This window comes from Semicossyphus pulcher, unplaced genomic scaffold (genome assembly GCF_022749685.1).
Source record: "Semicossyphus pulcher isolate SPU_LCO1_2020_fin unplaced genomic scaffold, fSemPul1.0.p SCAF_16, whole genome shotgun sequence".
NCBI classification, from domain to species: Eukaryota; Metazoa; Chordata; class Actinopteri; order Labriformes; family Labridae; genus Semicossyphus; species Semicossyphus pulcher.
Window position 1 is genome coordinate 12,634,807 of NW_027211670.1, and position 26,536 is coordinate 12,661,342.

Sequence of the window (26,536 nt, forward strand, 5' to 3'; positions counted from 1 at the left end):
AGAAGGTACATGAAAAGTGTTTTAACAGAGAAATAAAATATATTCAAAACACACAATAATTCATGACAGGCAAGGCTAAACTTTATTGGATTCACTCATGACAGTGTGCGCTCTACATGCTGACATTCACCGTTTGGTTCATATGGTTTCACATTCTTTGCTGTTCGGTTCCTCACTTGTTTTCTGGTTCTACTGCAACTGTGGGATAAAAGGACGGAAGATGAGCGTAAGTACGAATCAAAGCACCTCTTTTTGTATCCACACAGAGTGATTCAGCTTCATAGCACTCCCTCCCTCCCCTCTGCGCTTACTTCGGACGTCCAGCTTACACTCCACCTCGTCCTTGCCCAGCTCGTTGACGGCCATGCAGGAGTATTTGCCTCCGTCGAAGGTGCTCGGCTTGCGAATGTTGAGGGTGAGCACTCCCTGGTTGTTCTGCATCAAGAACTTGGGATTTTCACCAATGATCATCTTGTTCTTCATCCAGATAATCTTTGGCTGCGAAAAGTATTAGTGGAATAAATCAAAGGGTTCGATAAAGTACATTTAAACTGCTCTATCTGTATCCGCATGCATTCATCCCTTTTACTCTATGATCTCCTCATGACCAGCGGCACTGTCAGCCTCCTCCAATGAATCACGCTCCACAAGCTGCTTTTACATGCATGTTTACCCTGGGGTAGCCCTTGACGGCGCAGCTGATGGCGGTGCTGTAGCCAGCCACTACGGATCTGTCAACCAGGGGCTGAGTAAACTTGGGCACACAGGACACGTCCTTCTCCTTGTAGGGGTTCCGTTTAAGCTCCAGGCCTATGGAGGAGGGGTGGGAGGGGGGCAGGAAGAAGTCAGTCAACCCTCATAAATCAGAGCAGAAATATGGCACATCTCCAACGCTAGAGTAAAACACACACACACACACACACACACACACACACACACACACACATTGAACTGTATTTAACATTAACACACTCTGTCACACCTGACTTGACGATTTTGGCTGTGTTCTTGCTGAGGCGCGGCTCCTCGCTCAGGCCGCACAGGTTCTCGCTGTAGATGCGGAACATGTACTCGTTGCCCATGATCAGATCTGACGCTGTGCAGTTTGTCCGTCTGTTGTGCTCGTAAACAGTGAACCATTCCTGGAGAGAGACAGAGACAGAGAGAGAGAGACGTAAAGGTGATGTAAGTAGAATTAGATTAGCATCTGGGATAAGCCAGGTGTCGGTGTCTCTGTCTTGCCGCTGAGCGTCAGGTAACTGTAAGGAATGATGTGTCACCTTAGTCTTCATGTCTGCCTTCTGGATGGTGTATCCAGAGATCTCACAGTTGCCGTCATCCTTGGGCGGCTCCCACTCCAGAGCTGCATTGAAGCCCCAGACGTCTGTGATCCTCACGTTCACAGGGGGGCCGGGCTTATCTGGATGGATTAAATATTAATATCAGCACAAAAACAAAAGCAGAGTGGTTCTATTTTACGTTTCTGCCTCTTTACATCTTCAAAACATGCTCTTTACTTTAGCTTAAATAATCTCAAAGGAATTTTCAGAGTGTAAATGTGAGAAGTCTCAATCGAGACCCCGACGAGCTCACCAATAATCTGGATCTGAAGGGTGGCTCTGTCCTCCATGTTCTCTATCATGAGCACCAGCTCGTACATTCCGGAGTGTTCTCTCTCTGCCGCGCGGATGAAGAGGATGGTGTCGACGTTGGAGTTGCGGACGTTGACCATCTTTGGGTCAATGGGCTGACCATCCTTGAACCAGTTGGCGATGGGGCGCGGCTTACCCTGTGAAAATGATCGATTGATCACGACAATAGGAATTTGCTGGTAATATATTTCTAAGAGACTTAGCGCTGTCAGAGTTTTATATTAAGGTAAGGTAGGTCATAAAAAAAGAGCCCTCCTGCTATAAAATAATGATGTTGTGACAAATAAAAAGCAGCTTTTCTCTTTAAAGGAATTCTCCACCCATTAAGCACCTCTAAAACCACTGAACTAACGATGGTAGTAAAAAGAAATATCAAAATCGGTGCAGCAGAACCAAAGAAACAGCCCTTTTTATTCACTGCAGCTCCCTCTGGAGCCACAAAAAGCTGCTTTTCACATATGCAGGAGCACTCCCAAACACCTGAACACACTTAAATGTGTTTCCCTTCATGATATATAATCCCTATATTTCTTGTTCTTGTTCTTCCAGCTCTTTAAAACCGTTTAAACCAGTATTTTCCCCATGTTTATTTATTGTTACACTACATATTTGTGAACACATTGAGGCAGTATTTAAAGCAGAATACAGAACAGGTTGTTCCTCACCTGGAAGGGGATGACCAGGTTAATCTTCTCTCCTACTTTCCTGATGTACTTTGTTCTCAGGTCGCGAGGGAGGCGGATCTTAGGATGTTCTACAGCAGGAAAAGACATCTTATTAAAACACACTGTATTACACTGCAACAGTATTAAGCAGCAGGGTGACATGTATCGCAATTGTAATGTGCGCATGTGTAGTAGTCACATCACAGGGCATTTGATTGTGAAGCACGTCCAGCTGCTGCTCCATGGGAAAAGTCCGTCTGATATCACATTAGTGCAGCTCTTCACCAGAGCACACAGAGACCAGACGTGTGCAGCACACTGTGTGTGTCACCTGCCTGTAAACTGTAAACAAGCACGCGACGCTGCTGCCGTCGCAGATAATGTCAACGGGATGATTGAGGCAGACGCTCCGTTATGTGAGGTGGCTTATAAGTGAGACTGTCTCCCGGCACCCCGGTGCTGGTTAAAGTGATAATCTGGAAGATTTTCATTTAAATAAACGTCTGTTAAGTCACTATCTATCGCCGAATGAGGTAACACAATGGTGATTGAGCCTATGGCCCACTGAAGCCTTTGTACTTGCAGTATTACAGACTGGGCCCAGTTAGTGACGCGTTTTCCATCAGCCAGCAGTGGTTGGTCTGCCAGAGAGCGTAGGCGGAGCTAAGCGGCTGCTTTTCCTGTCTCTGCAGGTGTTGTGAGTAAACAGTAATCTACTATGGCTGAACAAACAAAGAAAAGATCGATGACTACAGATACAACTTCAACAATAAGTGAAAATCCAAAGAAAAAGAAACAAATTCGACGCTCAGATGAAGGCAAACAGTCTAAAAAGGAAAGCGACCGTCAGCGAGGAAAATCTAGAGTTACAACCGGAGCCAACCGTGGACGTCACACATGCAGCACTGTCTGGATATCCACTTTAATGCTACATAAACGGAGCATTCACGGAGCACACGTGCCGCGGAGTGTTTACTTGAACCCGGAAAAAACTGCAGTCTGAGGTCGTGTGAGACGTGAGCTTTCGTTTCATAAACTGTCACCGTCTGATCCCGCTAATTACACACACATTTGAACACACCATTAGAAATGGTGGATGACATACTGTAGAAGTAAGACAGGTGCAGCCCATAAGTCTATTTGTATTTATTTTATAAATAAACGTGTCGCTGTGACTGAACTCTCTCTACTTTTTCATGCGGGTGTCAGAGTCTGAGCCAGGTGTGGTTTGTTTTGTTAGACGAAAGTCCCAAGTAATAAAAAGTATGATTGTTTACTGTTTATATGATCATGAAAACACAGAGCTTATCTGATATAATTTCCTGTATTTCTTTTACAATATCGCAATGTTAGTTTTTTCCAATATCGTGCAGCTCTTTTAAGCATCCATCAACATAAACTAAAATGAGCATCAGTCAACCCTGAACGTTAAAATGCCCCGACTGATTCTGATATATAATCTGTGAAATATATTTACAAGTGTCAGTAAATCCCGCCTGACTCACCAGTGATCTCCCGGATGGTGACGGGCTGTGACAGCAGCGCAGGAGGACTGCGTCCAGCGATGTTCACCGCCACCACCCTGAAGTTGATCTTCTCACCCACGGGGAGGCCGCGCACCACAAAGCCCTGCCTCTCGCACAGTTCCTGGTTTGCCACCACCCACTCAGTGTCTGCGATGAAAGGGATTTCAATTACTTGACACATATTCATCGTAAATTATCTGTTTTTACACTAATTATCTTATTAAGTCTACGAGCCAAGCGGCCATGTTTGAAACTGATTAACTCCAGCTATTAAATAATTTATTATGTAAGGGGGGGTTGTTGTTAAATTGTCCATGAATGTTGAAGTCTTATCACCTCCTTCCTTGCAGTATTCAATAACGTAACCATCCAGGCCTCCGGCGCCGATCTTCTCGGGGGCGAGCCACTTCAGGCTGCATGTGCTGTCCGTCACGTCGTGCACCGACAAGCGCGTCGGCTCGCTGGTCGGGGCTGAGGGTGACAGAAAGAGACGAGATCTCAGGATGGGTGATGCACAAAGAGGGGCTAAGAAGGAATGAAACATGGCTGTGAGACGTACCGATAGGCATAAAGGGCTTGGAGGTGATGCTTGGCGGAGACATGCCGATGCTGTTGATGGCGAACACCCTCATCTCGTAGAAAACGCCCTCAATCATTCTCTTTGCTTCATATGTAGTCGCTTCGTACACGTCAAAGTTGAGCTTCGTCCATCTGGAGGAACCTTTCTTCTTCCTCTCCATGAGGTAGCCTAAAGAAAACAGTGTCGGCGTATGATTTATTCCATATTTCTATATCATTAAATATGATAAGGTCGAGTCAAAATCCACAATCACCTTTGAGTTTGGCGCCGCCATCAAACTTGGGAGGGTCCCAGATGATGGAGGCGGTGTCCTCTCCCACCCCTGTGCATTTGACGTTCTCAGGGGGGTCAGGCACGTCTGGGAAAGATCACAGTTAGTAAAACAAAATGCATTAAGTGGATTAAATGTTAACCATACACTCGCTGCTCTTCACTCACCCACAATCTTCACAAAGATCACCGCCTTGTCCTCTCCGGCAGGGTTGGTCACACAGATGGTGTAGTTGCCCTCATCCTCCCTCTCGGCCCCCTCAATGACGAAGCAGCTCAGGTCTTTCCTGGCCTCCACCCTCACGCGCCCCTCAGTGTTTGAGACTGGCTAACAGACAGGAAATGACAGCTCTGAGCACCGTGAGGGGAAACTTTGCACGAGAGATTCGAGAGCGGCGTCTACAAGCGATGCAATCACAAGTATCCCGGTTGGATGATAAGGGGCAGAACCGTCGCATGGGCTGTGCGAAGTGTGCAACCGCACAGGGCCTCACGCCTCTAAAGGGCGTCTCACAGGGTCCGCAGCAACAATTCGTAAGTTGCCCAATTCTGCGGGAAAACAGACCTGGCAACCCGGGCTTTTTACTATGTATAATATCCTATTCATGTTTGTCAATTCCATTTTGTATACTCAAAAACCTTTTTCATCTCGAAATTGTGTCATTACGTTGCGTGTGCTCCATCTCTCTGCTCACTGCAAGGAACGAAGGAGAAGGGGAAACAACGTCGGCCGCACGAGAGCGCGACACATTTTGTAAACACAAGGTGCTGAGAAAAGGAAAATAATTTTAAACAAGGGAGAATTTAATAAGTCACTGCGAGGACACATTTGTCAATGCTTCCAGCGTGATGATGCTGTATTATATTACCAAGATCACACGTGCAGTAGAGGTAGGAATATCTATGTGCGTGTGACCGTGATTTACTCTATGCGCATGCATGTCACGCCTCTCGCCGCTTCCCCCGTGACGGCTCTGATAAGGGGTGTCATGTAGGTGGTTGTGAGCTTTCTCTGTTTACTCAGGCTCTCTGCGTCAGGCTCTGTGCACGCTCGCAGAAAAAGGGGCGTTTTACTCGTACTTGAAGCTTCTTTCGCACAAAAAGGAGCGATCGTCGGCCGCCTGCTTCGGCCAGACTGTTTAAATGAAAACCGATGATGCTTTTGATGGTGTGTCCTCATCTTTGTTTTACTGTATGGATGATCTGCTGAAATGAAAGTGTTAATTTTACCTGAAGCAAACAGGTAAAAACGAGAGGAGGGAGACTGGAGGGGAGGTCGTATTTTCTCAAGAGAGAAAATGTTTTGACTAAAAGTAATGACTAAAACGTGACGACTTTAATTAAAATGTTTTGAGTTTCCGTTGACTAAAACTCTAAAGACTAAATCTAAAGTAGCTGCTAAGATTAATTAATGAAGGTAAGGAATCTTTCCACCTGTCGCTGCACAGGTATAAATAAGAACACATGAGTATGCACCTCCTGACTGGTGCAGTTCTCTCCTGTCTTAAGCATCGTTATGGAAGTGATAACTGATGGCCATTTATTGGTCTGATAACATATGAGGAGAGTGACATATTACAGTTGTATATTTTCATTAACCAGGGCACATGCAAAGACTCTATGTGAACAATGAGCGAGCAGAAGCAGAGTGCATGTTCACCCTAAAGCTTCCCCAGAGCTGCACTGCGACTGAACAGAGAGGCCTCAGGGAAAATCAGATACTGATGTGGCACTGAGGAAAAAAAGGGACTCTCTCTTCCCTTAACTTCCTCTGGGAAAACCCTTTGGATCAATTCTGACCCGAACATTTTTCATCCTTACTTGATCTCCTTTCGACCAAACCACGGTGGGTGCTGGCTCTCCTGAGATCTCCACATCCAGACGCAGCTTGTTGCCGGCCACCACAATGATGGTGTTTTGGGACACCATGTTTCCGGTGGTGTCCAGGTGGATCTTTGGAGGATCTGGTTAATGAACAACAGCCACAGAGATAGTAGAATTAGGATGTGAAAAATAAACAAGACGTCTTAATTATATGTGAAGTGAGGTGATTTGAATCTACCTACCTTGTCTCGGCACATAGTCGATCTTGATTTCTGTTTTAGGAGACAAAAAGGAGTTGACAATGTTACGCAGGCTGCTCATGATTAATGCATGGTGGCATCCTTGTAATCATTCTGTCTCTCTCACCCAGGAAGTTGAGTTTGGCAGAAAGTGACAGAGCGTATCCGTCGGGGACAAACGTGTAGTCTCCGGCATCCTCCGGCTTCACGTTGTCGATCGTCAGCCGATGAAACCTGAAACGAGCATAAGACGTCGGGGTAACATCATCAATTAAAGACTATTTAGATAAACCCAGAATACATTTTGAATCCATTCATAAATCCTCGTACCTTCCGATGTGGCTCATTTTGATGCGATCGCTTGCCACGACCTCCACTCCATCTTTGAACCACTTTCCTGTCACCTTGTCATCCGACACCTCGCACTTGAACATGGCCTGATCTGTCGCCCTGACCGTTAGATCAGCAATGTCCTGCAGCACCTCCAGTTCCTTCTCTGAGAGAGACATTGGAAACCACAGAAGAAGAGTTTGTGAAAGTGTAGGGACAGAGGACACAGGAAACCCAGATTGAATGTAGTAAATGTCTATAAAATACAGCCTGTACGCTATTAAAGATACTTTAACACAATAAGTTAAGTTTGAAACACAAAATTTAGTAAAACATGAATTAGAAATAAGTATTTTCCAGTGATACCTTCCACCTCCAGCTCTCCTTTGGTATGCCCCCCGTTTGTCCACGCATGGTACATTCCAATGTCGTCCAGCGTAGCCTCCTGGATGATGAGCGTGTGCTTCTTTCCGTCCTTCTTAAAGCGAAACTTTGAGTCTTTGTCTTTGTGAAGCTCTTGATCCTCAAAGTACCTTTATCAGGACATGAAAACAAGCTTTCTTTACGTTATGATACATAACCTTTGTGGGTTTTCATGCCTCATTTTGCATATCATTGATTACTTCTAACTATTGTGGCCCTGAGAGCTCAAAGGACTTTTAAGAGCAAATTAAGAAAACACGTTCATTAATTTGACAAAGCAGCATTCATGAGGATGTAACTATTTAAGATTCCCGATATATGATCAGTTTATCAAATAAGGCCGATTTAAAGGGCCTGTGAAGCGTTCAGGCTGATACTATAGGGATTCCTTTGCAGACTTTACATCTGTCACCTCATAGTCCTTCACAAATAACTTCCCATTCTGTTGGGAAATAGCACGCTAGCTAGCTAACACTTGTCTAATTTGTAGTCTAATAGACGCAGTAAGAATGCTGGCAGGAGTGGTGCAGGAAGGGGCGCCAAGTGAAGTCGGGTTAGCAGGAAACGTAGCCACCTCTTAGCTAACACATCCTCCGGGGCCATATTGACGACAGGGTATACAGTAGTGAGGTGGTTTACGTGTCAGGTTTGGCCCCGCTTAACCTAACCCAGAACATGCACACAAGGTGAGCTCTGACTGAGGTCCCCCCCTGCTTCTCGTCTTACCTCTGACGTAAGTGACAAACATGTTCTGTACATGCGAGGCTGCTGAACCCAGTCACATGTCCTGCTTTGAGCCGACTTTTCCAGATGAATAATACCCTCGGCCTCTGAATTTAGCGAATTTATTGTTGATCAAACAGCTAGCTAGCGTGCTATATTCCTGCTTCCTTGTGTCAAACCTCCCCTACCTCTATGATGGAGATGGTAAGTTATTGACAACTGGCGGCGTATTGATTGTAATTAAACTTTTTTCCAGGATTGTGAGCCTCTGCTTCGCCAAATTAAAAAATGAGTGACAGTTACCCTGCTCATTCAAAGAGGTTGGGGTATTTGGTTGTTCTCTTAGCTAGCTAGCTCTCAGAGCCACCATAGCTAAAAATGCTAACTTATATTTGTTTATTCTCTCTTTTAACATTTATTTATACTTTCAAAACCACAATAAAAATATATATTTGTGAAAAAGAAAAAATAAATAAATGTATATATATTGCCGGCATGGAATAAAAGCCACAGCATAAATTTGCCAAACTCCTCACATACTGACCACATGACGTGGGCGCCCTCCTCCGACACCTCAATCTCAAACTCCACTCTCTCTCCGACGACCACGTGATAGTCATCCATCAGCTTGGTGATGGTCACGGGGGGTTCTGCGCAGAGCAGAATCCGGCAGCGTTAGCGCCACAAGGTCTCAAAAATCAGGTCTATAATGTTGCATAATGTGATGAACTGTCAAAATAAAGATGATGCACCTTTGACAAACACCTCTGTGAAACACTTGTCCTCGCCAACCACACACTCATACGCAGCATCGTCGGCCAGGGACGTCTTATTGATGGTAAGTGTTCTGACGTTCCCGTTGGCCTCCATGACATACCTTGGAAAGTGACGGATTAAAGTGACAGACTGCAGGTCAAACAGAGCGCCAAGTGTCTCTAATATCAAGATGTTGAAAAAAAACTAGAAATGTGTCTTTTATGTAAAATTCAACTTTGCTGATTATTATGTAAGAAAGACTGGATTTTATATAAAAATAGACCCAGTTAGAGCATTACATTCTTCACCTGAGCCATCATTTCCCCACATTTAAACTTTAAAATGAGAGTTTTTTGTGCTGGAGGGGACCTGCACTGGTTTACATGAGGCTTAAGATGTCTTGGCAGGCTGACTTGCTCAGCCCTCTGGGAGGCTCCTTATGACTGGCCTAAAATAAAACGTGTTGATGGCAGCATAGTCTCAGAGTATGACTTTGCGACTCGGATAATTTTAGCTGGATATTTTTAAAACACTCCCCATTAAGTCCATCTATGTCTGATGGGGAAGCCTCAGACTACAGTCTAATTAAGCTAACATCTTAGTGTAGTGATAAAGACACTGAAAACGGTCTGATGTGGGTAATAATAAATGTGTGTGTGTGCATGTGCTTATGCTTTAAAGCATGTACTTGGCTGAGGGTTTGATCTCCTGGCCGTTCTTCAACCATTTGACCTGGACGTCAGGATCAACCACCTCACATCTCAGGACGATCTTCTTCCCCTTTTCCACCGAGTAGCAAGATTCAAGCTTCTTCAGGAAAGCTGTGGAGAGGGAAAAAATAAGAATGAGCAACCCATCAGCTGTTTCCTGTGTCTGGTTTCATGCTGCACATCTTCTCGGTTACTTCTCCCCTCCCCTGCTGTCTCTCCCTCTCCACGTCCCCTGAGGTAAGACCTCACCTTCTGATACCTTTCCTACATACCTCACATGCCCCTCTACTTCTTCTCCTTTGACCCGACTTACCCTCGCTGTGCTTGGGCTCAACAACCTTCATCTTCTTCAGACGCTTCAGCATGCCCCTCAGGTCGGTGATGCCGTACTCAAAGGCGATTTTCTCGTACTCGCTGGGATGGGCACTCTTAAGCAATTCCCACACGTCGATTGGTGGCTCCTCTTTCTGAGGTTTCTTCTTCCTGTCAGTCATGGAAAAGGGATTAGTGTAGACATAGGAAAGGAGAAACAATAAGGAAAGGAAACCGTTAAACCTGCTATGCTCTTACTTCTTGGTGGCTTTCAGCAGAGCGCTGAAATCGAGATCTCCCTCGTCCTCTCCTGCATCCCTGTGTGTTCGGAAACAGAGATGCCAGCATGCAGTGAAACCAAGAGCGGGCATATCTCCTGACATTGCATTACATTAAATGTAGTATACTGTCATATACCACCTGTGCTCATTATAAATAGTCAACATATGCATTTTCCCTCTGGTGAATTAGCATGTAGGCCACAGAGACGGGCTGAAATGCTAACCCCAGAGTGAACTTACGCTCTCTTGAAGGCAGACAAAATATCTGCCTGATCCTCCTGCTGTGCAGCTGTAACGAGAGAAGTTGCAGAGGACGCACATTAGCGCTGGATCAGATCAAAACATCAGCGCGTGTGGAATCTGCAGCCGTCCCTGCAGGCCAGAGTCTGTTTTCACTCACCCTCGACAGAGATCTCAAAGGTGCAGCTGTCACACTTGTCTTTCGCTGTCACCTCACACCTGTAGCCTCCAGCATCTCCAGCGACCACTTTGATGACCTTCATCTCATAAGTGTAGATCTGAGGGGAGAAAATATCACTTAATACTTACAAATTAATTCTTACAAACGAGCTATGATCACACAGTGTCCCTGTGTAACACACCTTAGTTTCTCTGTCATAAGTTTCTTTGAACTGCATGTGTTTTCCAGCTTTGCTGCCGAGGTCCATCCACTTGCCCTTCAGCCATTTCATGGTGGGTTTCCTTGTCAGGGTGGTTGAATCGACCCTGGCAATGAAGGCGATATCCGCGCCTGCCATTCATAAACAACAATTAACATCATGTGATCAGGTTACAGATCAGGGAACGCTACATTTTCTCTCTTGAAAATTCTTACTCCATTAATTTGCTTTCAAACCTGCAACAGCGATGACATTTTCCGGTGGCTTCTCCAAGAAGAGCCCGGTGAGATTAGTGGATCCAGCCTCTGAACAGAAGGAGAAAAACTTGTTTACAGTTCCAGTTTTGAGAGATTTCGCTGTGACAAGCACTGAAAATCACATACAAGAGCCCGTAAATGGCACTGACAACATCCAGAGGGAGCAACAGACGAAAGTGCAAGGGACAAAATGAGATGCTCAGACAGTTTTTAACAGGAAAACACATCTGCGAACAGCCTGACACAGAACATACAGTATATTGTGTAACAGAAGAAATGCTAAATGACTATTATGCACTTGTAATGTCCATGAAAAATGGAAGAAGTATGGCGACTGTTTCTGCAAACAACATACTGACATAAAACAATAGTACATTTATTTCCTTAACATTAGCAGTAAGCTAACCTTACCAAATGTTTAATAAAAGCATATTTTGTTTAAAAAACTAGCGAAAAACGACAAATGATTAAGCACAATAGGTCATCTTCTATCTTGACTTAACCTCAGAAGTCTTACACCAGAGGTATTTCTTAAACTTCCTCTGACAACATTTTTGTAAAGAGTTCTTTATGATTCTGTCAATACTAGCAAGCACTAGCTGTGCGCTACTGTTTTATGGTTTGTCAAAGGTTAAAGTTCCCATGAAATGACTAGCAGATTACTATTTGAGTCCGCACGTTTCCAGGTTAGGTATTGAATCGTCTTAACTGTTTTTAACAGTAACCTAAAGCGTTGAATGTGAGAACATTAAAACGAAAACAGTTATGATCCATAACTGCTAGCTAGCGGCTAGCTTGTAGGTCCTGTGCATCATGGGCTCATGGGGAAGGGTCAGTAAATTCAGGAAAGCTTTCCATTGGACACAAAATAAGTACACTCCCTCTAGTGGACGATGAGTTATCAACATGTTTTTTATCTATTCTGATTTCATGGGGACTTTAAAAAGTGCATAAAACTAGATTTTTTAAAGAGAGTTTGCTTTACTTTATGCATAATGACATTTTCTTTCATTCAGGCTCATAATCAAAAGTTACATATTTGACCTCTGTTCTTAAGTTTTTTTTTCTCTATGTACCAATGACTGTATATAAAGATGGACGACACGATGGACGATTGTACAACATTGAAGCCAAAATACTCCCCATGACGGGCGCTGCCATCTCATAGAGTGTTTAACAGCAGAGCAGCTTCTTGTGTTGGTCTGAAGCAGACGTTCACAGAAATGGAAACTTTAATGACTGTAGTGATTGTTTTAGTTACGTCTCCTCTCACTGTTCCTCCTCCACTCTGCTAATCCGGAGCAAATGTATTTGACGTGTATTTTGATTTTATAGTTTGACTCATGTCCCATCTGTTAACATGGAGGACGTGGGCTTTATGAGCTATACTGCAGCCAGTTAGCAGGGGGCGATAGAGAGGGTTTGGCTTCACTTTTAGGGAGCGGTCGTCCATCTTTTTATACAGTCTATGATCTGTACAGTAGCAACATAATTACAGCAGACACTGTTTAATAATAGAACACAAAGTCACCTGACAAGGAAAACACTCCATATTCTCAGCTCAAAACACATTCAAGGACAAGAGAGCGATGTGGATGCCTCATGTATCCAAGCTAGCAATGATACATAATCGCTCAACAAAGTATACTTATCAATCAGGAGGTCCAGAATGTGGTAATGAGCGCTGACGGTGCTAAGTATAAAAGTGCACCTGTTGACCTCCACACGTCAGCACTTTCTACCCATATCAAAATGCATACTTTACATTAGCATTAGCAGCTAATAAGACAGACCATAGGATGCAAGTCCCTTTGATATAAAAGATCACATAAAACAACACATAGGATGCATTCATCTTCAATTCATCACATTAGCATGCTCTACACAGACACAGTCCTGCACTGTGGCTTCAGCTCGCCCTTACCCGGACCACCAGCGTTTTCGTTGGCTAGGAAAAACAAATATCTGGTTTAACATATGGAAGTATAACTACTGCTGTTATACTGTACCATAAGTCTGTGTCAACTCATGAGGTAAAACAAGACACCAGCAATTACAGAATCATTATTATTCTGTAGTCATTACGTCATTAATAGACCACACGGGGAAATGCAATCAAACAGGGTTTTACACGAGGAAGTAAGACCATGACTGTTATCAATCAAAACAGAAAGTAATCAAATGTGTTGATTACTGCGCTTTTAATCACCAAACTAGGGAGGAATTAAAATTACCTTGATTACTTCTTTTGGACTGATCTTACAAGGCTGCATGTCACAAAGGACTCATTACTTTACCCCACACAGAGCATGTACACCGCAGGGCTGAATAATCCATTAAAGTGTGACTAAAAAAAAAAAAAGACACTTTGTGTATTATGTTTTGTTTGGAGTATTGATTTTGGCAGTAGCTTCCTGGTAACGCTCATTAGCAATGCTGGTGTAAGTGCCCCAAAACTGTGTGCAGCTGGCCAAGTGATGATAATCCCCCCCACATACACTGTATAACCCAGGGGTATGGCTTTAAACAGCCTTGATATTATAAGCTCTTCCCACACAGATATTCTACTAATAGACACGCTGATGGAAAAATCATTGCGGTGCGATTCCCCCTCTGGGGTCAGGGACTGGGAATCAAACAACGAGAGACAAGAGAAGTCAAACCAAAATCAATGGTTTCTGTGTATAAAGTAAAAATGTGTTTGTGATTCTGAACGGTAGCTTACATTCACAAACTCTGCTCAGCAACAGGATGCAATGTTAGCATGATTTTGTTCATCCGAGGGCTGCACATTTAATCTCTCTAAGAGTCTGCCATTAATCATGAAAAAATGGCTGAACTTTCTTCTGTCCCCTCCCCACGCCTCAAACCCCTCTCCAGTGTTGCTAACAGAAAAAGTATGCTCTCATAAAACTGAGGTAAAAGCGACTAGCCTTTCTATAAACCTGTTCCCACCACTAAAATCGGATATGTATGACCTGCCATCTGAACTACGTTGAATCCTGACCAAAGAAAAGTTTATCTCCTCAGGTTTCCCTCTGAACTTTACTCAGCTGCTCTCTCTGGATTAGCATAGCTAGCTAACCATGCTACCAGCCAGCTATGGTTGGAGTAAATCCCTTCACGGTGTAAAATTAGCATTTCGCTAAAGTAGCATGGATGGTGCTTAAGAAAAATGAGCTCTTGTATGTTGTTTGTACTTCCTGCGCCTCTTTTCTTCTCTGCTGCATGCTCAAAATTTCCCCGAGTCATGCTCTGCCCCTCTGTCCTTCCACAATATGTGTCACAGCTAACGCTAAGCTTTACTGCCCATCATCCAGTACAGTTAGAAGCCTTGATATAAGACCAACGTCACAGGAGCCATTCGCCAAGGAATTTATGGAGATGACATGTAACTAAACTTAACATTTAATATCCTCACCCTGGCTGCTTGACCCCTAACTTGGCTGAGCGGCCATATTTCAAGGCAGCTTACCCAAGATAGCAACCTTGTTGTTAGAACACAAAGTAGCCATGTCACCTTTTGGATACCCCGAAGCCCACCATCCATATCTTGCCAAACTGGCAAAATGCCTTGAGAAAGAAGGCAGCCATGATGGATGATTGGGCCTTTCTCAGTAAAAAGGTTTTCAACATGTGATTAGAAGCACTCGCCAGAAGCTTATGGCCGTCTCAGTACCATCTCTACTTAAGCCTTACTCAGGTGTCCAAGTGGGAATAAAAAAATATCGTTAACATCAGAGTCCGCCCTTAAGCACAGCAGGTATGGGACAATTCACATACAGAACATTTCAAGGGCACCGCAGGCATTAGCTGCCTTTCGCTCCCTGAAGTCTTGGCACTTCCATAACCCTTCTCCATCCAATCTCCTCCTAATCAGTCCGGACAGAGTAGACGTCCAATGTATCGCTCCCGGAGCTGTGCCCTTGAAAGACCGTGGCAGATTGGGACAGCTTTGCTACGTGAGTCACGCCTCTTGAATTTCACTTGTTAAACTCGAGTCGTGGTGCAAGCCCAACATCTTTCAGACAGATGATTTATGAGTCACACTGCATGGCTGTGATATACATCCATTGTTTGGTTCGGGGACCACCCACAGGCCTTTGGGCCTTGGATAAAGAATAGGACATGACGCAGTGTTCAGAATTTGTGCAGTTTGGAGACTATATCTTGGATGGTTTCACTGCACGAGCTGTCCTTTGAGTTTCCTACTTGGCTACGGCATGATGTTAAGTGCAGGACCAACAATAAAAGTGTCATCACATCAGATGACACCCGGTATGCTAGCAGGCTTGTTCTACGATTACTCTTTCACATGAACCACAGCTGTTTCCACGCTCATTGTTTGAATTGCCAGAGGGACAGAGATAGAGGAGAGCTGGCATCATAGGTCACGATAGGAAGAGCAGCACTTCCTCATGTGGAGGAAAAAAGCTCTGGATTGCTGAAAGGACATAATCAGCACAATTTGTCTGTGACCTGTCTGGTAGTTTCAACGCTTACCAGCAGTTTTCACCAATGAATGAGACCATGCTGGTCAGATCTTTGATTTCTCTTTGACACAGCCAAGGATCTGTTGTGTTTTAGGCTTCTGAGGGAAGCTCCAAGACGTTTCAAGCTCTGAGGAGGGTTTTAGAAACGACTTTCATGGTATTTGTAAGATATAAAGGCTGAAGCAAACAGGGCCACCCTACATACTTCTACTAGAGTTGTTCCCATTACGATACTGGTATCAGCCTCAGATACTTCCTAAGGTGCAGTATTGGGCATTGGAGAGAATACTAGCCAACGCAGCGATCCAAGTAGGCCAAAAAATCCACTGATTTCAGGTCATTTTTGGTGACAATTGACAGAACGCCAGAATCCGTGTTTTCTACCAATATTATGAATATTTATTGCACTAGTATTGGAGGGGTACTTTGTATAGGCCGGTACTCAAGTCGAGGTAGCAGAATCGATTCGGAAAGGAAAAAATGGTTTCAGAACATCGATAACTCATATTACATTACAACTTTTGTTGCAGCATTTATGGCACTGCGGAGCCCGGTGAACTTCACCAAAGTGTCTAGCCAAATAAAACATGCATACAGCTATGAAAACTTTGACTTGTGAAGATTCAGTCCAAACTGAAGTATTCTAAATAATTTCAAATATTAAAATAGACCCAGGTCCACTTAACACTTCATATATTATGTGACACCGTGTTTAGCACATAATACCAACACCCAAACCATACTTTTGGAGGGGCAAAAGTAAATGATCGTCAGTATAAATGTTGCTCTTTTTCTTACCATCCCCTTCAACATCTGAATCTGTTGCAGACAAGGAAGCAAACTTAACTAAGCAGCTGGGACACAGTATTTTGTTGAACACAAAGGTGACGTATGGTTGCAACACTGACCAATAAACAAACATAAAAACAGAGGCACCATGCAGCATCACATTTAACGAAGAACTATTCACCTAGCATTCACAAGCTGTATTGACATGTTTGACTTTACTTCATGACAAAATTATAGAAATACAACACGTAGAAATACATACAGTAGACATGTCACAAACCAGAACTAAAGATACAATGTGTGCTTGCATACAATTGACAGTACAAGTGTAAATTACAAAACTGACCATGATGCACAAACCGTTCTACCAAAGCAAGGTTAAATTTATGAGGTTACATTTGTGTCAATATTACGCAATCAGATCATTGCAAAATATGCTGTTGAAAGAAAAAAAAATTGTAATAGCAAAAATGTTTTAGTGCAAATAAAAAGTTTTCATTGTGAACGGAAATGTTGCAATGGATGATGCCACTGTGTCCCTCTGTTTGTGACCAATAGAAGTGGCCGTAGACTCCGCCCACAAAATTTAGCTTAACAACTAGAAAACTTTTTCTCAAGTTCTCAAATCTTTTTTTTTTTTTAAAGATTTTTTAAGGAGGAGGGGGGGCATTGTTGTCTTTATTGATAGGAAAGCTGAGACACACAGGAATCATGGGAGAAGAGAGCGGGGGACGACTAGAGCAAAGGGCCGAGGACGGGAGTCGAATCTGTGACCGATGCGTCGAGGACAGTAGCCTCTGTGCATGGGGCGTCCACTCCGCCCACTGAGCCAAACCAGCATCCCTTAAATCTATTTTTTGAATTTTTTGAAAGTTTTGCTTTTAGACGTTCTGTGACCGCCTAACAAAGACACAAATGTCGCCTCATAGATTCACACATAACACATAGACAGAGTTTAAGTACCGTAAATCAGTCCAATACTGAAATACAACATATTGTTTTATAATCTTCGTCATTGCAGCATCACAACTGACTTTATAACTACCATATTTATTCATTTAGCAGATCATGTATTTTTGTGTTGAACAAAAGTACATTACTAAATGTTACACAGGTCGCCTGACACCAATGCGATACACCAGAGTCATGCAGACATAATTTCCACACAGTGTTGCACATGTATGCACTCTTATATGAATACATATGTTGGATTATAAACAGCACCCACAATTTCAATGTGCAGGATTCTGTCTTACCTCCGTCTGCTGGGGGTGCATCTAAGGAAGATGAATATAAATTAGCCTGAGTCCCAATATTTACTGTAAATATTCACTACACTCAGTCATAATTGAGGACGCTGAGGAGAAACTTAATAGAAAGTGTGTGTTATTTTGCGGACGCTAAGGGGGGGCCTACCAGCTTGTTCTGCTGGCTGCGGTTTCGCTGCAAAAAGTTAAGTCGGTTAAGTGATTACAAATCAGAAAGATGATGAGACCTGGACAACATTCGATTTGGGACGCAAACAGCAAACATCTCCAGGAAAACTCAACCCAAAAACACATAAACAGAGAACACCTTCTCTCACGTTTCACATGCCTGCAATGAAATGCGACCCAAAGGTCGCCGTGAGTGCACAGATGTATAAAATGCATCCGGTTGCTGCTTCACCTTGTCTTGTCTGTTTATACATATGCGTAAATTCCAACATGCTAAAAAAACTCCAAATGAACTGACTGAAACAAGAACATTAAATCCCATCAGACCAGTCATCAACACACAACAACGAAACAGAAAGAAGTGGAGTCACATGATGCCTTCATACACAGAACATACATGCATGTATGACATCACTCCCCTCATTTCTAACATTAGATCATCACTGAGGTAATTAAATCTGTTTCCACACATGGGAGATGTGCTTTCTGCTAACACGTGACGCATGCTGTAGGCTAGCTAAGAAATGCAAACAGGCTGAATCAAAGTGGCATACTAATTACATTATCCCCCTTCAGCAGCTTTATGTTGCCTCATGATGTGATTCACTTATAGGCCTATCTTCTTGACTCAATAATTGCTTTACTTATTATCTATAATAGCAATACCACTTGTTATGTATTATTCAGATAATTACCCTGACTGATTAGTTCAAATGCATTTCTTCGACACTCAGTTCGGCTCAGGCCCACTCCATGTCACATATTAACCCTGTGCGAATGCACTGAATCACTCAAAGTCACAAGAAAAGACAGAAGAAAAAGGAAATCGATGTCCTCACCCTCCTCAGCTGGCTCCTCTGGGGCTAAAATTAGTGGACTTTTGTTAGCATAGTAAACGGACTCACTACAGCAGCTGAGCTAATACATTTTATCAGTGTGTAAAACAGAAAATGCAGACCAGTATAACATGACCACACTCAGCTATGGCTTGTAAAAACCAAAGCATGTTTCCCATTCTGCCGGCTTTGTTTTTACATCATCTGAAGACAGTTGAGTCAACAGCTTCTGTAATCTGATCATACACAGTGTAACATATTCTCAATGAGCATACAAGGATAAAATAATCCGGATATAAAATAAAGCTCATACATGAAGAAAAGGTGCGTGTTGGATTCACAGCCTCAGGAGTCAGAGCCTGTGTTCACCTGACACAAGCACTTTGAATTGATACGTGTGCAAAAGTGAAAATGTGAGAGCTATAATCAAGTCTGTGTGATAATGTAAGGCACACAAAAGGTCAATAGGCATACGCTGTGGAGCAGCTGACTTACCCTCCCCCTCCGGTTTAGCTGCAGAGAGAAAGAGAATAAGGAGATGATGAGAAGCACGGATCACATATTGTAATTGTGCACATTAAGACACGTCAAAAACATATCGTTTCAATCAATCAATCAGTCAGACTTTATAGCACTTTTCATACAACAGTAATGTAACACAAAGTGCTTCACAAAAACAGAGAATCAATAAAAACAATACAATCCCCACACCCCACAAAAACAACGTAATAAAAAATGGACTCAGGACACAGGAAACTGACAAACCGAGGAAGAGCTGTCGTGTACTTGTAATTAGGATACACAGGAGGTGGAATAAAAGTGTTTAAATTCTAGATAGCAAAATAAGAAAATAAAATAGAAAGGAAGAAAAACATAAATGAGCTAATAAAACACTAAAAGATAATCAGGAATAATAAAATAGAATAAAACTTTTTTTTTTAAATTGCTAAAATAGCGCTAAATGTAAAATAAATAAGTAAATGAATAATGTTACTTTTGATAAAAATCAAATGTGATTAAAAACCAGGCTAAAAAGCTAGATCTTAGGTAGGAGTAAAACACAAGATAATCAACAACAATAGAATAAAACAATATGTAAAAATAAATAAAGTTACATAACATAAAACACAATTTAATTAAAAGCCACAAAGTTTCTACTTTCTGTTTATCTACTACAATAGTGTTTATCTGTTTCAAGTTCAAGACAAGCAAAAAAAGGAAGTGCCAAAAGGTGCAGTTCCTGGAATGGCCACTTGAGGCTGGCCCTAAAAGAGAGTCAGTCCCCATAGGGTCCCATATTAAAAATGTCCAACTTTACAGCAGAAATTTACAGAATGGCACAAAATATGTTTTCTTATACTCTTTTTTTTTTTTTTTTTTACGCATCCTTGCATTAGTTGCTGTTCAAATGATTTTGAGTTTGAGCTATGCATTGTTTAAGGCGTGGCTGTTTGAGTGACAGTTGGGCGCCGCTAGCTGTTTGCAAGGCGTCACTTAATTTGAGTCACTGAACTTGACCTTTCTGGTTTCCTCCCACTTGTCCAAATATGGTCACTTCTGGTTCCAAAACACCAGACGGTGAAGGCAAACCAAAGTGGTGATGTCACAGTATTCAAAGCTTAATCCTAAAGGGCAACTGGCCATGGTTGAAGTTCTTGGAGACGTTTCACCTCTCGTCCAAAAGGCTTCTTCAAATGATGAGATGAGAAGTGAAACGTCTTCAAAAACTTCGACCAAGTCCAGTTGCCCTTTAGGATTAAGCTTCGAATTACCGTGACCGGGATGACTGAGAACATTCACAGACATGTCGCAGTAAATACTTCCACTTCCTATATACAGTCTATGGCCAAAGTACAAGTTTAATTCTTAAATATAATCCATATAATATAATATTAAATACAGGCTACAATTACAAGTGTACAACATAATTTTGGGTGATGATCTTGCACCAGATCTAAATCATGTCTGAGGGATTTACATATAATGCTTATTCAAGATGCTGGATTCTCATATTTTGATTTCACAGTGAAGCTAGTAATCCTGAAACATAAATCTGAAGCACTCCCTGTCAGGCAAGAGGATGCTATGAAATAGCCACCTATGAAGTTTCCATTAGGCGGAGTAACCCCTGGCTCCAATCTTTGAAAGTGATACTAGTGAAATTTAACACACCGTCTTTACTTATTGGCAAGAGATGTTCCTTTGGTCAAACTGGAGCCTTAGATGATGACAGACAGTCAATTTGTGGCGCATGGAGAGCTGGGGGTGTTATTGTTGAGGCCTAAATCTGGTAAAAGGAAAATTCTCTTCAGAAATAGAGGCAGATAATGTACCCAGCTTCTTAAGAGAGCGTCTCTCGGGGGGGTCACTGCAGTGAGTTTGTAAAGGCCAGGGACGGTGTCTAGTGACCTTCCTGAAGTCGAGCCACGTTCTCTCATGTTGAAAAGTGTTTCCTTGAATAGTCGGGGGGTGACTTGACCTCACTTCAGTTAAGGTTTGTCATTAAATAGGTTCAATTATGTCGGGGTCACATGTGTGTTATTGTAATCAAGACTATCTTCTCTCTATTTGCTGTAAAACGTGCGTAATGTTTTCAATCCTTTAGCCTTTTATGAGCAGTAGACTGGGCTAACACGGATGCTAACACCTGCTATCTCATAGGAGCTGTAGTCAATGCTACAGCTGCTACATTTACCCAATATGACTTCCCACACAACAGCTAAAATGTGTCTGTGAGCCCTAAAATCCGAGTAGGAACAAAGCATGTAATGTTGTGAGTACATAAAGTTAACATTTGTAAACGGTACTCCCTACACCCTCTAAACCTGGTGTAAGAGCCTCCTACACCCTGTGAGAGGGTTTAACACCTGCGTTGAGCGTAAATCTGCATCGGCATCTGCTAAGTCAACCCCCTCGGGGGTGAGAATCTTGATCATCTTCAACAAGTTTGTGATAAAGCGGGGTAATGAACTTCTGAGCAGCTGTTCCTCACAGTTTAAATGTTCCCCTCAGAGACTCTCTGTGGTTTCAGAGATTTGCAAACTTGGCAGAGTGATGGTAGATGGATGATTAATAGCTATGCCTCTTGAGTGTCACTTTTTGTGTGTGTGTATTTCTTTCTCTTTCCTCCTTCCTTTCATGTAAAGAAGCCGTCTATCGTGCTTTATACCAAACATCTTTGTCCTCAGTTACCTTAAGTCTATTTCTGGAGGTCTAATGAATATGTTTTTCGTGGCCACTTCAGGTACTGCAGGTCTCCACCTCACTGTTTGTTTACCTCCATGTTTATCACTGACAGCTTGATTAACGGTGGCCTGTAATGACTCAGACAAAAACAAAGATATTAGGTGGCCTGGCCTGAGCAACCCTAAAGGACCCTCGGGTGTCCCTTCACGGCATGCAACGCAGTTAATGAAGATATCTCAGCCGCATCGTTTAATGCATGCTGGATATGCTTTAAGCAAACACAGGTATAAGTGTCATTTCTCTACGTATATCACGTTACAGAGTTGTCTCAATCCATGTGGACTTTTTAAGTGATGAAACCAACGTTCAGAACTTTGATTTATTAATTTGTAGCTTCTATTATCCCCCCCATGTGTGCTCTGAATACCAGAAACTCTTTTTATTTGATTGATATATGAACTTCTCAGGGTTTTCAGTTGAGGTTTTTAGGTCTAATTAATGAGATGAAAGTTGAAGACATTTCCGAGGAGGGTTGGATTAAAAACGTATATTTTATATGCGCTCCTGTCTTACTTTTGATGAAGAAGCTGTGGTTATGTGGTTACATAAGGCTACGTCCTAATTAGAATGTTAAGCTCCAGGATTATTTGGATTAAAAATTTATGTTAACTTATTTACTTGTAGTACAAAGCTGCCTCATATCTAGTGCAGCTTGTAAAATGACAGAGCTGTAAATAATTTAAAGGCCCAATCCTTACTTTTTCTAATTGAGATATTTCCACACTTAAAGTCGATGTATTTTTTTATTTTTTAGATTATTTATTTTGGCTTATATGTTATGATAGTACAGCTGTAGATAGACAGTAGGGACAGCGACCGTGAAACATTCCAACAGGTCGCCGTAGTGGAAACAAGACTAGCTGGAAACCTAGCATGTGGATGACCGCATCAGGTCAATGTGCGCTTTTGTGGGCAATGTGTTACAAGGACTGTCCTTAAGAGGTCGATGACAAGGTGTTTGATAGCAGGTGCACGCTGCAGACGTAGGTGAGGACAGCAGACGAGCAGCGGAGGAGCAGCCCCGCCTACTCCCCGAACAAAGTATCCAGAGCCGTATAGACAGAGAGTCGCGTCAATGGAGGTCCAATATGCTCCAATATGCGCCATTTTATGTCGCAACTCTCTCTCACTACGGATCTGAAAGTACCATCACTCAGTCAGTCAGTCAGTCAGTCAGTCACATACATACTGACCCTGGCGGTCAGCCAAAAATCTAACGTCCCTAAGGATCGATTTGTTCCTGACTGCTGCTTGCAACAGATGACATGTCCATAACGAACAGTAAAAACGGTCAAATTAGCGGGTATTACCTGCTTACACTCTGACGTTGTATTGACTACAGCAAACCAGTCTTTCTCCCGTAGGAGACAGTTGGGCTACAACGACAGGAAGTGCGTAAAGTGGAACTTTTCTTTTTTTAATACCGTAGCCGTCCCTTCAACCGTCGCTGCTTAAACTCTCTAGTGTATGTGTGGATCAGTGCGTTGAGGACTGTAACCTTCATGGGGCGCTTGCTCTACCAACTGAACTAAACCAGCGCCCCAAATTTGATATAAGTCTGATCAATATTCAACAATTATTACTTGAGTAACTTAAGTAAACAAAAGACCTGCCGAACAGTCTGGAAGTGATAGAAGGTTCCTGACAGATGTTAGTTTTCCATGGTGGGGCTTTTATTTTGTACATGTTGGATGTTAGATTGTTTGTATTAATAGAGATTATTCATCATTGCATCATTTCATGTCATGCTTTCTGTTTTAGGGCACTGCCAGTTTTGGCTCAACTTGCCTTGATACTGTAAGAAAAGTAACTTCCAACCATAAATCATAGCATCACTTCCAACCACTGAGTAGGAAACTGTCGCGATGTGGTTGATTGACTACTTTGGAGCGACATCACATTCAGGAGGGATCATCAGGCCTGCTGACCACGAGGGAACGTTCTGGATGAAAGTGGGATTACGTAATGATTTATCTTAGCCGGGACTGCAGGAGGGTTACAGCGGAACCTGATACGCTCGCGTGTGTGAAACTCTATGATCTTATGAGGAAAAAAAATGAAGTGGGGAAAGGTCAGGGGTTATTGCGGAGTATTTTTAGCTGTTAGCTGAGGGCGGGATCTGGCTGCTCGGTGGAGCAGCACAGACACCGTATTAACTCAAACTCATCTCTGGTGTAAATACAGAAATAATTATTGATGTGGGGGAAAAGTAGTGCTACATTGAAAGTTAAAATGTATTTTACAGTACTGAGTATTGCGAAAGAACATCGAGTAGACTTTTACTTTAACACTGGCAGGTTATCTGACCCTCATACTGAAAGCTGTGCAGAGGAGTTTGGCTCAGAGAGACAGAGCGTCGGGTGGCGCAGACACGTAGCAAGCAGAGATGAATCCTATCCACGCTGGATAAATTATGTGGCTGTGATTAGAAGTAGAGCCTGGTTATGTTTCTCGGATCCAAAATAAAAAGTGCCTTGCTCAGATCTGTATAAAAGATTAGCACAGAAGCAGCTGCAGGAAAAAGGACTCAAACAGCGTACAGTAGAATTAGGGGTAATGTGCTAACAAGGCCGACGAAGCCGATAACGTTTACTGTCACTGCACGGTCGCTGTCGGAATTAGATGGAGGGTTTGAAAGGCTCAACACTCTTCCCACAGCCTTGGCCTGTAAAACACGATGCATCTGACTGAACCGTCCGCTATGACAGGCTCTTATCTAAGGTTTCAGGCAGTTCACTGATTAAGAGCCACCCGGGGTCAAAGGTGAGGACGGGTGGCTCCTGGAAGTTGAAGGACAACGGACGAGAAAGAAGCACTTAGTCGAGGAAAACGCCATTTTTAAAGGGACATAAAAGATCACAGCAAGATTTATGTAGATTTTTTGTCTGTTACTAGAAACACTTCTTTTGATGTTTTTTTTTATCTATAATGCATTTTGGATTAAGACACCAAAAAGCATAAAAAACGTCCATGTCGTAATCCAGATTAAAATAAAGAAAACACACAATAAACCAAATTATCACGGATACTGTATTTAAAGTGATTACTGCGTTCTTTTTTGGGTACAGTAGCGAGCATGAAACACGAGCCGACCCCCCATAAGTACAACACATTTAGCTGCAGCAGTATTAAACCTGAACATGCTGCAGTTGCTGTCCCCACATTTCCTTCTGGCCGTTTGCCAGTTAAGTCAACAATATGGTGCTCTTTGAGCTGATGTCATTAACATACTGACCCCGGTGACGTCACGGCACAACTCTGGCCGTGGCGTTATTTATGACCTTTGATGTATCTTGGATGGGCAGGTGACAACAAGGAGGTAAAGAGAGAAAATGTACATCATCTGAGCGGTTTAGCTATGATGTAAATGCTATTAGAGGCAAATCTCTAATGCTACATCGTGTGGTGGATATATTTTTTTTTAATTATACGCTTTGTCAAGCTGTGTAAAAACAATTACTTGTAATATTTGATTGAAAATTTAACATTTCCTTACTTGTGCATTTAATTTGCAGAGTGCGATGAGGTCATCTGATATTAATGTTGTCCTCAGTTCCAGTAAACAACTATTTTAGGTCACATGGGGTTAAGCTAACCCCCAAATGCCCCACCTAACCCCAACCCCATCCCTATACCCAGCCCGAGCCCACCCAACATTAAATTAACCGAATTTCCGATTTAAAATATTTTATGTTTTTATGTCCTATAACAGAAGGCTTCATGCTTTTACCAAGAGATTATTTTTCACTCTTATTATTATATTAACACTTTGCATAATAAAAGTACATTATATTAAAAAACAGGACTAAATATTTCAAACCACAAAATCCAAAAATGACACATCACATAGTTCCTGCCACATCCTCAGATATAAAGTATAAGATATCCAGTGCAACTAAATATACCTCACAAAAAACTCCAAACAAGGCAACAAATTTTAGCATCAACATTTTCACTTCATCCCCCGTTTCCAGAGTAATTACAAATAAATTATGCTTTCACAAAAAGTATCTGCATACCTGCAGGGACCGGCACGGGCATGGTTATTCCTGTGTCTCCTCTTTGCTGCAGTCAGACTGGGGGCTTGTGGTGCTTATTCCTTTTATTTCTCCCCTCTCTGTTATTCAAAGCTCTCCTGGAACTCAAGTCACCCACACCCTCCAGTGAGCGAGGAGGAGAGCAGGAGAGACTGACGACACCCTTAAGGAGTTCAAGAGGAGAGGCATTCAGAGCGAGAGCGCGATAAGGTGAAGAGACAAGAGGGTGAGGTGGTGGTGAAAGAGGTCTTACACTTTTATGATGAGATTAATGGACTGTCTAAACCTTTTGAGCTCCAGTGTTCACTGGAGAAATAGAAAATACGCCGAGAGGAGGACCCGATTTTAGACACTTTCTCTGATGTCAAACTTATCTTACACTCATCACCTCTTACACCGCACATTAAGAACAGGATCAACAAGTGTTTTCAAATGGTTTCGTGGTCTCTTCGCTTCACTTGATACTACAAGATGTGTTACACTGACTGTAGTGAATCCTAAAAACTGTAGACCAAGACAAGTACTTGAAAG

General features: G+C 42.6%; 1 protein-coding gene across 1 annotated transcript; it reads right to left on the reverse strand.

Moving 5' to 3' along the window:
• Positions 1-59: 59 nt before the first annotated feature.
• mybpc2b (myosin binding protein Cb) lies at positions 60-26,062 on the reverse strand. The gene is made up of 29 exons (XM_069664018.1): positions 25,988-26,062; positions 19,218-19,235; positions 17,707-17,727; positions 11,148-11,216; positions 10,894-11,042; positions 10,692-10,809; positions 10,532-10,580; positions 10,269-10,328; positions 10,012-10,181; positions 9,677-9,809; positions 8,985-9,109; positions 8,777-8,882; positions 7,453-7,619; positions 7,087-7,252; positions 6,884-6,990; positions 6,760-6,789; positions 6,515-6,657; positions 4,862-5,021; positions 4,677-4,781; positions 4,403-4,591; positions 4,180-4,314; positions 3,823-3,990; positions 2,318-2,406; positions 1,594-1,789; positions 1,281-1,420; positions 983-1,142; positions 674-810; positions 312-498; positions 60-198 (listed from the first exon to the last, which is right to left on the reverse strand). Exons 1-29 carry the CDS (start codon positions 26,007-26,009, stop codon positions 173-175), a joined length of 3,345 nt encoding a protein of 1,114 aa, XP_069520119.1. The 5' UTR covers positions 26,010-26,062; the 3' UTR covers positions 60-172.
• Positions 26,063-26,536: the final 474 nt, after the last annotated feature.